The sequence below is a fragment of the Salvia splendens genome, chromosome 3, assembly GCF_004379255.2.
Source record: "Salvia splendens isolate huo1 chromosome 3, SspV2, whole genome shotgun sequence".
Taxonomy (NCBI): domain Eukaryota; kingdom Viridiplantae; phylum Streptophyta; class Magnoliopsida; order Lamiales; family Lamiaceae; genus Salvia; species Salvia splendens.
In genome coordinates, this window is record NC_056034.1 from 41,880,114 (window position 1) to 41,895,260 (window position 15,147).

Here is a 15,147-nt window from a genome sequence, read left to right on the forward strand (position 1 = left end):
TTTTTTAAGATTTCTTAGTTTAAGAACTTGTTTTTGCCTGCCTTTGACTTGGATTCCAGTAGCTACTTAGTTGAAACATCTTTTGGGTGATAATCTTGAATGCAATGAAGTTTATTGTTGTTTTATTTTATGTTTCAGCTTGCTTATTATTTCTTTCTGCCAAGTAGCTAGATCTGGTAGTTTTACGTTGATTTCCGTGGTTTAAGTGCTTGAATCTGCTTTGCTTAGTTAGATCTAGGTTTTCTTGGAGTGTTTACAAGTTTTAATCAAGTTAAGTTTCTAAAAAATGCATGGGAATCGTTTCTGCTTGCTTCTGTCACCTTGTCTCGCTGACCAGTTTGCGTAGATCTCAGTTTTCTTAGCTTTCGTTCTCGATTTCAAGTTAAATATTGCATTTACGAATTTTCAAGCTTGATCATTCATCAATGGAGTTTTTTAGATCTTGTTGTTTAGCTTGGTGAAGAAGATAATGTCACAATCAAAGAATGGGACCACTTGTGTTGCTTTTGTTGCTTTTTGCTTTTGTACTTGCACTTTTTCAGCTTTTCTGCACACCCAGGAGGCAGTCTGCCAGCATGTCCTTTGATTCTGTTTACCTTTTGTCTAGTCATTTTTAGTAAGTTTTGTCTAGTAGCTTCTCACATACACACTCGTACCCTAATTTACACACGCACTTTAATTTCTCTTAGCACGCAGCATTTAGAGCCCACTCTGACCTACTGGTCAGGAGGGGTATAGGTTCCATTTCATTTTCCGACTAGGTAAAACTCAACCCCAAAAAAGCGTGGTAGCTAACCAACCGCTCTCAGAATGTCATCGCAAGTGTATCTCGCCTACATCCATCTCTGTGGGATTCGACCCTTACTCCACTATACTAGCCAGTAGAAGTGGGTTGAGGTATTTTTTGTTGATAGGGAAGATAGACACAGACCCAACGACACAGCTAGGTCTAGGTACCCTCCTGGCCAGTTGACACACACACACAGAGTCATAGTCTCATCTTTTCCCTCCTATCAAATGGCGCCGTTGCCGGGGATGGATGGCGTTTTTGCATACATTTGTTGCATGACACTTTGGTGTACATATAGTTAATTATTTTTCTTTTCTTTTGTTTATTAGTTTATGAGGAGTTTTGTTAAGAATTTTGGTGTAAATATTGTAGATAAACTTTTCTTTATTTTTTGTGTTCCGCAGTTAAATGAAACTGAGTCCAACTGGCCAAAGGAAGAAGGGGTGAATCCAGTCACAACTCATTCAGAATTAACCATTGCCTTGCCTGTTGACTTGGATGCGAGCGATGAGGAGGATCGCGGCACAGCCATCAAGAGTGAACCGGAATCAATATCCGCAGCTGAAGATGAGAAAGCCAACATGGCTGACGACCAGGAAGATGATCCCGAGATAAGCTCATTGTACGCCCACTTGGATGGTGAACCACCGCAAGCAATCGTCATGACCCTAGGACAAGAAGCAGTCTACGTGAAGCCTCGTATTATGGCCGTCCTGCCAGTGTTCTTGGGGAGGAGTTGTGACAACCCATACGAGTTCTTGCATGAATTTTGCAAAATCTGCAAGGCTCAAAAGCGGCCAGCGGGGTCGAGCGAAAATGATTACAGACTGAAGGCCCTTCCCCTTGCCCTTAAAGGGGAGGCGAATACTTGGTTCAAGAGGCTGCCACCAAATTGTATCAGAACCTGGTCTGACTTCAAGATGATGTTCTTGGATCAGTTCTTCCCAGCGGCCAGGACAAGCGCACTAAGAGAAAGAATTCGAGGAGTTACACAAAGTTATGATGAGACCCTTACTCAGTACTGGTCAAGATACATGGGTCTGTTGGATGCATGTCCGAACCATCGCATGACGGATATTGAGATACACCATACCTTCTATGAGGGGATGAACAAGGCAACCAAGGATCTTGTAAACTCATCGTCCGGAGGAAGCTTCACGCAACTACGGGTCAGCGAAGCGAAGAGGGTCCTAGGGAAGCTACTGAGTGCAAAGAAGGAGTACGACAATTCAAGGGATGAATACAGCCGAGAAAGGGTTGCAAGTGCCTCGTTTACTGATCAGGAGCAGAAGCTTGAACAGAAGATGGATTTGAAGATGGAGGAGTTGAAGAAGACACTTCTGAGTGCAATTGAGAAAAACACTCCACCACCTTCCTCAACTGGGAGCTACAAGGGTGCAAAACAAGGGAATCAAGGGTTGACCTATGATCAGCCAAACGACTTGGCCAGTATGGAGCAGGTCAATGCTGTCGGCTACTTTAATTCAAGTGGGAATTGGATCCAGGGTAGGCAACGGGATGCACCATGGAGGGATCACCCGAACTTTCATTGGGGAGATGGGAACCAGAATCAAAACCAAGGTCAAGGTCAGAACCAATATAACTCCCATCCGAACCAAAACCCAAACCGTGGCCTAGCAAACCCTGACCACCAGTTTAACTGGTCAGGAAGGAACTAACAACCCCAAAACCAAAACCCACAAAACCAAAACTCTAACCCTAACCAGCATCACTACCCCAACCAGTTCAGTCAGTACCCTTCATACCGAAATCAGCCAAACTACCCCTACAACCAAAACCATCCATACTACCAGTCGTATCCCAACGGCCAGTATAACTCCCATCACCAGCAATATCCCTACCAACACCACCTGAATCCCAATCACAGTCAATCCCACAACTCTAACCAATTCGGCTAGTACCCCTCTCATCAAAATCAACCAAACTATTCCTACCACCCATACCTTAACACCCAGTATAATCCCCACCATCAGCAAAACCCTAACCATTTCCCACACCAAAACAAGTCAGAAAGATCAATGGAAGAGATGATGGGAGAGATGCTTGCTTACCAACAAACCATGAGGAGTGAATTTCAGTCAAATAATGAAGTGGTGCAAGGCATGCAAAACGCCCAGAAAGAGCATAAAGAAAATATGGACATGTTGAATAAGCAACTGTCCTACCTGGCCAGTTCGATGAACGCGATTTGTGGGAATGCGGAAAGGCTCCCAGTTATGGTGCACATACATGACAAGCCTAATGTTAGCAAGGTGACATTGTGGTCAAGAACATCCTACAAGGAGCTTGAAGGGAATGAGTCATTTGGGGAATCAAGCAAGACGAAGGATATGGAGGACATACTGATCAAGAGGAGTGGTCCTGATAAAACTGAACCAGTTGTTGAACCTCAAATCAACCAGGGTCTGGAAGAGAGTTCAAGGGAAGCCACCAAAGAACCTGATGAAGAGGATATTGAAGAGACTATTTGTCGGAAGTCAAGATTCGCTAGAGTCACTTGGGCTCACCTACTGGCAGAGAAGAATGCACAGAGAAAACAAGGGATGAAGCGCGCATCGAGGCGAATCATCGGGCGTAGGATTGGGAAAAAGAAGGGGCCCAGCAAGGTTCATGATCTTGTAGAGATCTCAAGTGAGGAGGACAAGACTCCTTGCAACAAAAAGAAGAGAAAGGACACTGATACTGACCAGGAAGATAGTGGACCTCCTACAAAACCTGGGGAGGATCCAAAACATAATACAACCAAGTCAGAGACCCCTGCTGTTACTGGACATCCGTCATCGACCCTTACTATCCAGGAAGGGGGTTCTCCTACAAAACCTGGGGAGAACCCGACTGCAACTTTCTCCCAGCCAGTACAGAAGGCCAACATCGACAATCCACTTACCATCCCTGCTGCCCAGAAAGAGACACCAGTATCAGAAACTGACTTACAGGAAAATCAAGACAAAGAAAGAAAATGCAACCAAGAAAGAAAGAGGAAAGGCTATGGGGCAGCAAAGCAAAAGAAGGAGACGAAGAAGCCCAGGGTGGTCCTATCGGCCATTATGATCAAGAAGCTGGGACAAGTGCCCAAACTGATCGGGAGCAAGGTCCCCAGCAACCATCATCTGCGGCCCATGGAAAAGAGGAAAATCAAGGGGACTTTCAAGAATCATAAGAAAAAGAGTGGCACCCCTGATGTGTACCAACAAAGGAACTCAAGAAGGAAACTGCACAAGGCTCCTGACCAAAGAGGATTCAGAAGAGAAGATGACCAACCCTACCAACTGACCAGTTAGCTTTCTTTTTATTTTCAGTAAACTTGAGTTTTTTTTTTTTTCTAGCTGTGTTGTTTTTTTTGTACATGTTTTAGCATGCGTATACCCTCATTCATAACACTTAGTCTATTCCATAGTCTAAGAGTGAGAAGACGAGGGTTTACAACATTATATGTGTTAGGATGTTTAGAAGTTGTCTTTGTTTTGTGTTTTTTTTATGTGAATCCTATACCTTCTCCCACTTAGCCTATTGCATAGTCTAAGTGTGAGAAGTTTTTGTTGACATAGTATGTTTTGCATATTAGTTCTTTTTCCACATTGTTTATGTGTTCTCTATGTTCGTTATTCTTCTCCCACTTAGCCTATTGCATAGTCTAAGTGTGAGAAGTTTCATACATAATATGTTTTCCATGTGTTATGTGTTTTCTGGTCTTTTGTGCTTCTATGTGTTGGATACTGGTCATCCTGTTTTCCACTTCACTAAACTTGCGTGAAGGCAAGCAAGGATGAAGTGGGAGGAGGAGATAATGGCCAGTATAATTGTATATATGTGTTGTCATGTGTTGTGTCAGTCCCTAGTAAGTCAGTTTAGGTTAAGTTTTGTTTTTTTAGGACATGTGTTAAAACACGGGCTTAAAACTCAACTGCCTCAAACTGACGGTGAGGGGAATTGAGGGAGATAAGGCATGCTGGACAATGGAAACCACCCCCCTTAGTATCTCCTAGTCAGTATAGATGACGCAAGTATGAGAGAAAAACTCATCCTTAGAGCCAGATACAAAAGCCCTCTTAATTGTGAGTTATAAGCCTAAGTGGAACCACTTTCCACCAATTTAGAAAAGAAAAGAGTGCCTGCCACATGATGCCTAGGGTAAGGTGACTGCGTGTAGCAAGTCCTGAAGGCAGTAGGAAACCCCCCATCTTAAAAAAAAAAAAAACCATCCTTTAGAACCCCTCTTTCTAGCCAAATCTATACCCAGATATATAACCCACTAGCCACTGGGACTGTGTGTGCGAGGCATAAGGCAAGAAGGCGACTGGCCAGGAGGATATACAAGAAAAAAAACAACTAGAAAAAGAAATCGAGAAGGAAGGAGAAAATCGATCAGGAGAAATTCCAGGTCCAAAAAATATAAGAAGGAATAAGGGTGGCGAAGCCACATAAAGAAATGTTGAAGAAAATGGTCAAAAACACTTGACCACAAAAAGAAAGAAGAAGGAATAAGGGTGGCGAAGCCACAAAGAAGCTACTGACCAGTTGGAGTCCAATATCAGAAAACGTCCAGCCAAAGAGAAGCAACAGCCAAGAGCTCAAATGCACACAGTTCCCCCACATCGAAATAAAGTAGTAGTTTTTGAACCTTAGAGCCTTAGGAACATCTACCCCATACACTACAAACCAATAGCCCCGTTACAAACCTTAAAGCCCTTCAGGAGCCGCACGTGAGATCTGAGTCCGAAGCATCTGTGGTTCAGCATTTTGAGAGAAAACAGTCCTAATATCCCTAGTGAGGAATGAGCGACTGAGCGAATCTGGTGTTTGGCCGAGAGTTGGGGTGATCTTGACGAGCAGATATACTGACTGGGAAGGAAAAGGGGGGCGGCAGAAGTTCAAGGCTGTCTAAGGCCGGATTGCACCTAATCCCAAGGGGAGGGATGGTTGAAAATATAGCCCGTTCAATGTGTTTAAGTGCTTGTGAGTCTGTTTATGTGTGTTGTCCGTCGTTTATGTGTTTTTCTTTGCATCCAAGTGTTAGAGTCTTAGGTGGGTCAGGGGTGTAACCAGGCTAGAATTCGACTTATTTCTTTTTGTTTGTTCTTCACGCTTGAGGACAAGCATGTGGTAAGTGTGAGCACTCATAGTACATGAGTTTTAAGAAATGTGAAGGAAAATGAGTTGAAAAATGTTACTGAAGCGTGGGTCCCACTTTATATATTAGTTTTATAATAGAATGCGAGTTTAATGAGTTAATGGAAAGTAGGATCCACTTATCAAAAATAGAAAAAGTAAATGTGTATTATTTTATGAACGGACCAAAATGACAAATGTGGACTTTATTTCGTGGACGGAGGGAGTAATCACTACCCCAATATTTTGGTGTTCCATGGACCACACTATCGATTTTTGTTTCTTTCGATTTTTATCTGTTGACTATTAGTCCATTAGTATTAACTTCAGTGTAGGGTGATTCATATGGAGTACTATTTATTTATTTATTTGTTAGTAATTTTCATAATATAGCTAAAAAACAATCGATTTATTTTGATTTCTTTCACAAAAAAAATATTTGGAATCGACATAGTATATAGTTATGAAATCACACAAATTTATAGGCAACTATGTATTTTTTTTAATCTCAACAAAAGCGTAACTTTTTATAACGTCCGCCGGGTCCACCTCTTTGGATATTTGGAATCGACATAGTTATGAAATCGCACAAATTTATAGAACAATATTCCAATGAAAATATTATCCATATATAAATATAGAAAAAATCGTCAAAAGAGGAGGAAGTCTTGTTTAGCAAACAACTTTTGAAAATGAACAAACTACACATATTTTAAAATTTAAATCTTCTAAATATATACTCTCTTCATCCCATCACAAGTGATCAATATCCATTTTGAGTTATCCCATTACAAGTGATCATCAATTTCCTTTTTAGCTAAAAACAAAACTTCAACTCTCTCTTACTTTATTCTTTCTTTCTTACTTTATTATCTTTTTATCTCTCTTACATTTTCATATCTCATACTCCCTCCGTCCCACTTCAAGTGATCAACTTTCCATTTTGGGTTGTTCCATCTCAAGTGATTGATTTCCTTTTTTAGCTAAAAATAAAACTTCAATCATCTCTTATTTTATTCAATCTCTCTAACTTTTTTCTCTCTTTCTTATTTTATTCTCTCTTTATCTCTCTTACTTTTTCCTCTCTCATACTTTACTCTCTCCACTTTAACTCAATACATATCAGTTTCTTAATTCTCGGCCTGAAAAGAAATCCATCACATGAGATGGGACGGAGGGAGTATATACTTCCTCCGTCCCTGAAATTTTGTCACATTTTTCTATTTCCGTTCGTCCCACAAAATTTGTCACATTTCACTTTTTATCATTTTTGGTAATGGATCCCACATTTCACTAACTTATTCACATTCACATTTTATTATAAAACTAATACTATTTTAAAAGTAGAACCCACAACCAACAATTTTTTAACTCACTTTTAAATACGTTTTTTAAAAACCTATGTCCGGTCAAACTGTGACAATGTTTAAGGGATGGAGGGAGTATCATTTTCTTAAATTCCATGTCCAAATGAAATTATCACTTATAATGAGACAGAGGGAGTTTTTGTACGAAAGAATAGCTCCAACGAGCAAATAGATGAAAGTACCGAAAATTCTGGCAAATGGAGTGTATAGAAGAATTCAGTCACAATTAAAAATTAAAAATATAATTAAAGATTAGAACACATATAATGAGTGGATATCGATACTAGATTAGATTCGGGATATAGATAACGTGATACAAGGCCCATAAAAATTTGGATTTATTCCCAGCCTTTTGTTTTAAACAAGTTGTACATATTTGGCGTTTATTTATAATGTGAGACAATACAAGGCCTACATAAATTGGCATTTATCGCTCTTGTTTTGTAATAAGTTGTATCGTAAGATTATTTGCCAAACAATCATAAAATTCAGTGAAAATGTAAAATGAGCTATTATCCAAAGACTAAATAAAAATTTAATTTAATATAAGGAGTGTATGCAAAAGAAAATTATCGAACTGCAATAAGAAACTACTTCCTTCGTCCCACCATAATTATAAAAACATTATTCAATTAGGTTGCATCCGATACAACCAGTGGCGTATCTAGGTGGGAATAAGGGGTACAACTATACCCCCAAAACTCATTGTATTAATACTAGTTTTAGTGCAAATTTAAGTAAGTTATGTTTGGTCCAGTGACAACTCAGGTCATTACTATCTAATGTCTCGTGTTCGATTTCTCAAAGCAGCAAACTTAATTCTTCTCATTCTTAATTTTCCTTTTGTTATGTGTTTTTTAGTTATGTTTGTACTTCCCTGAAGTGCGCTACTATTTTTTATTTTTGCACTCACATTTTTTTTCTTTTTGTTATGTAATTATTTGCACTCCTATTTTCTTTTCTGGATATTAGATAATATAGTAAGTATGTTTTAATTATTTTTATTTTTCATATTATGCTACTATTTTTTTATTGTTTTGATCCCTAATATTATACCCTATTTCTTTTATCATTTATGTAATATAATTTGTAGTGAAACTCATAATTCAAATAAAAATATATTTTTTTAATTGCTTTATTTTTTATATTTCTATTATTTTTATTATTACAATTCGTACCTCAAATAAAAATTATTGGTATTTTAAATTATTTATATATTTAATGTTATTTTATTTATGTCGTAATTATTTATTATAAAATTCGTATCCCCAAATCATAAATCTTGGATATGCCACTGGATACAACGTGATGCAACACAGTCCTTGCACGTTTCACATGCACAGTCGAATTAGAATGCACGTTTCAAATGTTGAATAAACAAACAAGTGTTGCTATACATGAACATCATTCGTTTCATAAAAAACATAAAAGCAGAGCCCTCTAACTACTTCTTAGTACTTATATCTCTGCAAATATAAACGATATGCAAGGTGGTGTGCAAATAATCTCTAAGGAGGTGATGAAGCCCTCACCTCATACCTTCAAAACCCTCAAATTGTCATACATAGATATATCATTACCATCTATTTACATTCCTTTCATCTTCTTCTACAAAGCCGATGAACCAACCGGCCTCAACACCTCCAACCATATCCAAATACCTCAAATCTTGAAGCACTCTCTCTTAGCTACTCTGCCTTCTTTCTACCCTTTAGCCGGCGAGCTCAAACACGATATATATGTAGACTACACCGACGGTGCCTCTGGCTTTGAGTTCGTTGAAGCCAAGGTTCACGCTCAACTCAAAACCGCCTTGCAAGGATCCACCGTGAAAGATATGAAGCTTCTCCTCCCTTCGTATTGTACGACTTTCGACCATGCTGGATGGCCACTTCTTGTCGTGCAGGTACACCGACGTGGGATATTTGTTATATTTATTTATTTCATTTGCCTACTCACCCCCGAACTCATTTGGTTGGATCAGTCCTTTGATGAACTGAAACCACTGTATATATAAGTCTATGAGCCCCTCCTCCTGTCACCAATTAGTTTTAGGATGAAAACACATGGATTTCTATCACGGTCCTTTAATGAGCTGAGTGGGATATATATATATAGGGGAGTGTTATATTGCTAACTCAATACTTAATTGCTAACTACAACTAAATAATAGTCATTAGATATTCAAATTATGAGCTGAGTGGGATATATCACTAAAACGATGAGTAGAGAGTGTTACATGAAGGAACTGGCGATGCTCGCCGTGTTGATGGTGACCGGGAAAATGGAGTGGTGCTATTTCACGAGCTGGCGGGGGTTCTCTACGTACATGGTGGATTACGGGTGGGGCCAGCCGTGCCGGTTCGCGACGCCGTCCATGCCGATCAAGAATATGGTGATTTTGGTCAACAGCGGCGGAGATGATGTTGAGGCAATAGTCACTATGCTGCCGGCGGTGGTGCAGTCGGTTGGGACACAAATCAAACTCATTTCCCTAAATGTCAATTGAGGTTGATTATGAAATAATTAATTTATTAGGCTGCATAGCTTACTTTCCATAATTTCCGATGCAAAATCCAATTATAATTTAGTCATGGTTTGTGAGGGCGTTCAATTATTTGGTATTATGTTATGGATTCGCTTCCTCAACGTCGAATTCCAAGCGAAATCAAGAAACGGGATGACGTCTAATGTCGAGCGCCCAACGCGGGTCGTGACTTGGACGTCAAAAAGGTTGCAGCTGATCGCGGGAGATTCCGTCGACAGCTTGGGAGTTGTTTCTTGAGGCAAAAGCAATTGAGCCAAGTATTGATAATTTTATTCATGAATCGTGTGATAATACATTGGCTCTATTTATAACTAAACCCTAGGGTTGGTTCGACCTATCCTAATACGTTCGGGAAAGAACCAACTAAGAAAACCCAAACGGGGCCAGTGAAAAAGGCCCGACTCAATTGTAAACCAAAAATAATAATATTCTAAAATAAACCAAAAAGGAAAAGGGACGTAAAAAACAAGAGTGCTGCTATTCTACTCCCGTAGCCGCTGAGGCTGCTTGATTCGGTTTCGTGGCCTCAAAGTCCTTGTCGTCGCTGGCGCGCTCTGTTTCTCGGCCGCAGCCGCTGGTGCGCTCTGCTTCTCGGGCGCAGCCACCCGTTCCACCTCCTCGGCGAGCTCCGTCTCGCTGCTGCTAGGGATACTTGTATCAACTCCCCCTCCCTTAACAACATCCTTGGCCTCAAGGTGGAGGTTTGGAAATCGCTCGCGAACTATGTCCAACGGTTCCCACGACGGGGAGTCCGTGCCATCCGACCAATGCACCAAGACATGTTCTCGTGCCTTGCCATCATGCCACATAATCTGGCTATCGATAAAAGCCACCGGATACACCACCGGCCGACCCTCCACGAAGTCCGTCGGTAGAGGGACGTGTGCCACTGACTCCTCCCCTGCCACAAACTCGCGCAGGAGGCTGACATGGAAGACATCGTGGATCCGGCTTCCCTCCGGCAGCCGCAACCGGTAAGCTACCGGCCCTACCCGTTGCACCACTTCAAACGGCCCATAATAGCGCCTTGCGAGCTTGGCCGAAAGCGGTTTGGCCACTGAATATTGTCGATAAGGCTGAAGTTTTAGCCACACCATATCTCCCTCCTCAAACTCCACATGACGTCTGTGTTTGTTGGCAGAGTCTCGCATCCTCTGCTGCGCGCGTTCGAGATTATTGCGCAATTCGCGAAGTAGCGCCCCTCGTTGACGTATCAACTCTGCAACCTTAGGCGGCGTGGCCGCCGACGGTGGTGCTGCGACCAAAAGCGGAGGGTCACGGCCATAAAGGGCTCAAAATGGCGACGTGCCGAGGGCCGCGTGATGGAAACAGTTAAGGGATAATTCCGCCCATGGTAGCAGATTACACCACTTAGAAGGTCGATCCGCTACGAAAGCCCGCAGATATTGTTCCAAGCCTCTGTTTCGGACCTCCATCTGTCCATCGGATTGGGGATGGTAAGCTGTGGAAAAGTGTAATTTTGTACCACTCAGACGGAGCATTTCTCCCCATGTCGCGTTCAAGAACACCGAATCGCGATCCGAAACTAGCGTCTTTGGAAACCCATGGTGTCGGACCACCGTGTTAACGAATAAATGTGCCACGCGTAATGCATCAAATTTGGCGGGTAATGGGACAAAATGGGCGTACTTCTAGAGGCGGTCCACCACCACCATGATCACCGTGTACCCTCGCGAGGGAGGGAGGCCCGTGATGAAGTCCATGGGCACGTCCTCCCATACCTGTGATGGAATTGGTAAAGGTTGTAACAATCCCGCAGGTTTCTGAGTCGAGTATTTCGTCGATTGGCACACGGCACAAGAGTCCACAAATTTCTTCACATCTTTGCGCATATTTGGCCAATAAAACCCTGCCGACAGTAGGCGAAACGTACGCTCGTGGCCCGGGTGACCCGCAAGTGGCGTGCAGTGGTTTTCTGTCAAGAGAATCCGTTTGAACTTGGAGTTGGGACTGAGCAAGATTCGGCGCTTGAAATAAACAAGGCCATCGCTGCAGGATAAATGAACTGGAGCTGTACCCATCGCAATCTGGGCGACGAGCTCGCGTAAGTCAGGCAACCGTGACGTCTCCTCACGCAGCGAGTCCACTATCTTGGGTATCGGGTGAGCCACGGCGGCAAACAAGGCCGCCTCTGTCTGTGATAATTTCTCCCCGACCCCATCCGCTGCCACCGCCGTCCCCACGGGTGCGTCGCCACTGGGCGAGAAGTCGCTTTTGTCCCGCCGGGATAAGGCATCTGCGGCTTTGTTCGTGATCCCCTTCTTATATTCGATGCTGAACCTATACCCCATTAGCTTTCGCAAATAGAGATGCTGATCCGGGGTCTGGACAATTTGTTGCAAAAGATCCTTTAGGCTCTTTTGATCGCTTCGAATGATGAAGTCTCTCCCCAAGAGGTATTGTCGCCATTTCTGTACTGCCTCCACGATGGCGTACAATTCCCTATGATAAGTCGACGCGGCACGTCGTCGAGGGCCCAACTTCTTACTGAAATAGGCAATCGGGTGCCTATCCTGGATGAGAACCGCCCCGACGCCCAGGTCCGAGGCGTCAGTCTCAATGCAGAACTGTTTGTCAAAATCCGGCAGGCTCAAGACCGGCGCCGTTGTCATTGCGTGCTTGAGTGCTGAGAACGCAGCGTCCGCCGCCGGGGACCACACGAAAGCCTCTTTTTTAAGGAGGTCCGTGAGCGGGGCGGTTGTTTCTTGAGGCAAAAGCAATTGAGCCAAGTATTGATAATTTTATTCATGAATCGTGTGATAATACATTGGCTCTATTTATAACTAAACCCTAGGGTTGGTTCGACCTATCCTAATACGTTCGGGAAAGAACCAACTAAGAAAACCCAAACGGGGCCCGTGAAAAAGGCCCGACTCAATTGTAAACCAAAAATAATAATATTCTAAAATAAACCAAAAAGGAAAAGGGACGTAAAAAACAAGAGTGCTGCTATTCTACTCCCGTAGCCGCTGAGGCTGCTTGATTCGGTTCCGTGGCCTCAAAGTCCTTGTCGTCACTGGCGCGCTCTGTTTCTCGGCCGCAGCCGCTGGTGCGCTCTGCTTCTCGAGCGCAGCCACCCATTCCACCTCCTCGGCGAGCTCCGTCTCGCTGCTGCTAGGGATACTCGTATCATATTATTAAACTGGTTCAAGATTATATACGATTGAATTGGCCAAAAATTATCGAGATTGAATTAGGAGTCTCGGTTGATTTTAGTATCAATAACATGTAGACCTCACATTCTACTAACTCATTTCACTTATATTTTGTTATGAAACTAATACTCATAAAAATAGGTCATTTGGAGATGGCACAAGTTTTAATGAGTTTCCTTTTTCGCATCCCGTGAGTCCTCGTTTGGCTTTCTCGCTCTAGCCATATCCTTTATTTACGAGCCATGTACCTGAATGAATCGAAATTAGTTCATCTTCATTTTCAGACAATGCATAAAATAAACTAGAACTGAATTTGATTCACATCATTATTCTTATTAAAGGATTTCAACCTAAAATCCATACCAGTTCTATATCCTTCTTCTCCTTATTCTCACTGAAGACAACCCCAATCTGCTGGGCTCTTTCACATCACAGCCAATACCGAGCCCACGCCCCCACAAAACCTAAAAACTAGGGATGTCAGTGTAGCCCGCAACCCGTGGGATGACCCGAATAGCCCGCTATATTTATAGGGTTAGGGCTGAAAATTTCTAGCCCTATAAAATTAAAACCCGATTAGCCCGCACCCGATTAAACCGCAACCCCTTAGGGCCGGTCCGAGAGCCCGATAAAATTTCTATTATTCTATTCTTTTTACTCCTAATTTGACACTTCATCGATTAATTTTATAATATAGATAATTAAAAAAATAACTTTCAATTTTATGTTAAAGATACAAATTATTTATTAAATTTTATTAATATAATAATTGATATATAAATTAAAAAATTGTAAATTCACTGAAAAAATATTTAAATTTCTAAAACAAGTATTAAAATTTCACGAAATATCTCAAATATTAGTATTTGATCGTGTTTATGATTGAGTTTAAGCACATATCTCAAATTTATCATAATTAAATGTTTTACATTTTAAGAATATAACTAATTTTCAGCATTATTTATTAGATTGATCGCGTGCTAATCTTTTCGGTAGCAACCCGATTAACCCGCTGGGCTAGCCCGATACCTGAGCTTTTAGGGTTAGGGTTGAACTTTTACAACCCGAAAGAAAGAACAACCAGATTTGCCCGAACACGATTGACCCGCAACCCGAATAGGGATGACCCTAAACCCGATGGGCCGACCCGATTGACATCCCTACTAAAAATAGCTTGGGTAACCTTGTCACAACCTTCGTCTCGGCCACGCCACAACTCGCCAACGCGTCAAATAGATTATATTTGATCTAATACATTAGCTAGGTATTTTATTTCATAATATGTACTATAATTAATTTATTTTATTGCTTGTTAATAAGCTCTTTTCTGATTTTTTTTGTTGATTCGACTTGAAAATTAAATAAATTCAGAGTACACTACCTATTTTTTCCAGTATTTCTAACACATTAAGGCCTCAAGAGTGTGACTTTTTACTAGTGATATCAATGCTCAATAGCGAAGACTTTTCTGCTGCAAATGCTGTACATAGGTAAGATTTATGTTAAACCTAGCTAGGGAGATTAGACAAGGCACGAGATCCTCATCCTACTCCTATGAGTCCTATCTCTTATCTTGCTTTAAATTTATAGGCACTACTATCATTTATTAAAGCCTATATCCTCTTACTTCCTCTATAATTGGTTTGTAAAAATATTACAATACGAAAGAACTAATAATATCTTGCTTTAAATTTATAGGTACTACTATCATTTATTAAAGCCTATATCCTCTTACTTCCTCTCTAATTGGTTTGTAAAAAGATTACAATACGAAAGAACTAATAATACTCCCTCTGTCCCGTGCTACTCGCACGTTTGCTTTTCGGCTCGTCACAAAGTCCTTACACTATTTATAATTTAAGTTAGAATTAATGCATTTAATTAATATGTTAGTTTAAGTTAAGAGCCCTTTTATTAAGTGATGTCTCATTACACCTAAAATTCTTTTTTAATTACACAAAAAAATCAATCCCAAATTTACGGCCTAAAATGAAAAGTGCGAGTAGCATGGGACGGAGGGAGTATTTCACTATGGCTCTTAATTAAATTAAATACTCTCTTTGTTTCATTCAAGATGTTCACATTTCATTTTTAGTTTGTCACACTTAATTAAGATATCCATTTTCTATATTTGAA

At 41.2% G+C, this 15,147-nt stretch overlaps 1 protein-coding gene across 2 annotated transcripts; it reads left to right on the forward strand.

Annotated features, from left to right (window-relative positions):
- Nucleotides 1-8,736: 8,736 nt before the first annotated feature.
- Nucleotides 8,737-14,621, forward strand: LOC121796450 (stemmadenine O-acetyltransferase-like). Of its 2 annotated transcripts, none has more exons than XM_042195305.1 (2): nt 8,737-9,193; nt 13,980-14,621. In XM_042195305.1, the coding sequence occupies exons 1-2, from the start codon at nt 8,771-8,773 to the stop codon at nt 14,256-14,258; spliced, it is 702 nt and encodes a 233-aa protein (XP_042051239.1). In that variant the 5' UTR covers nt 8,737-8,770; the 3' UTR covers nt 14,259-14,621. The 2 variants fall into 2 exon arrangements, with proteins under 2 accessions (XP_042051239.1, XP_042051240.1); XM_042195306.1 differs by lacking the exon at nt 13,980-14,621 and adding an exon at nt 9,517-9,794.
- The last annotated feature ends 526 nt before the right edge of the window (nt 14,622-15,147 follow it).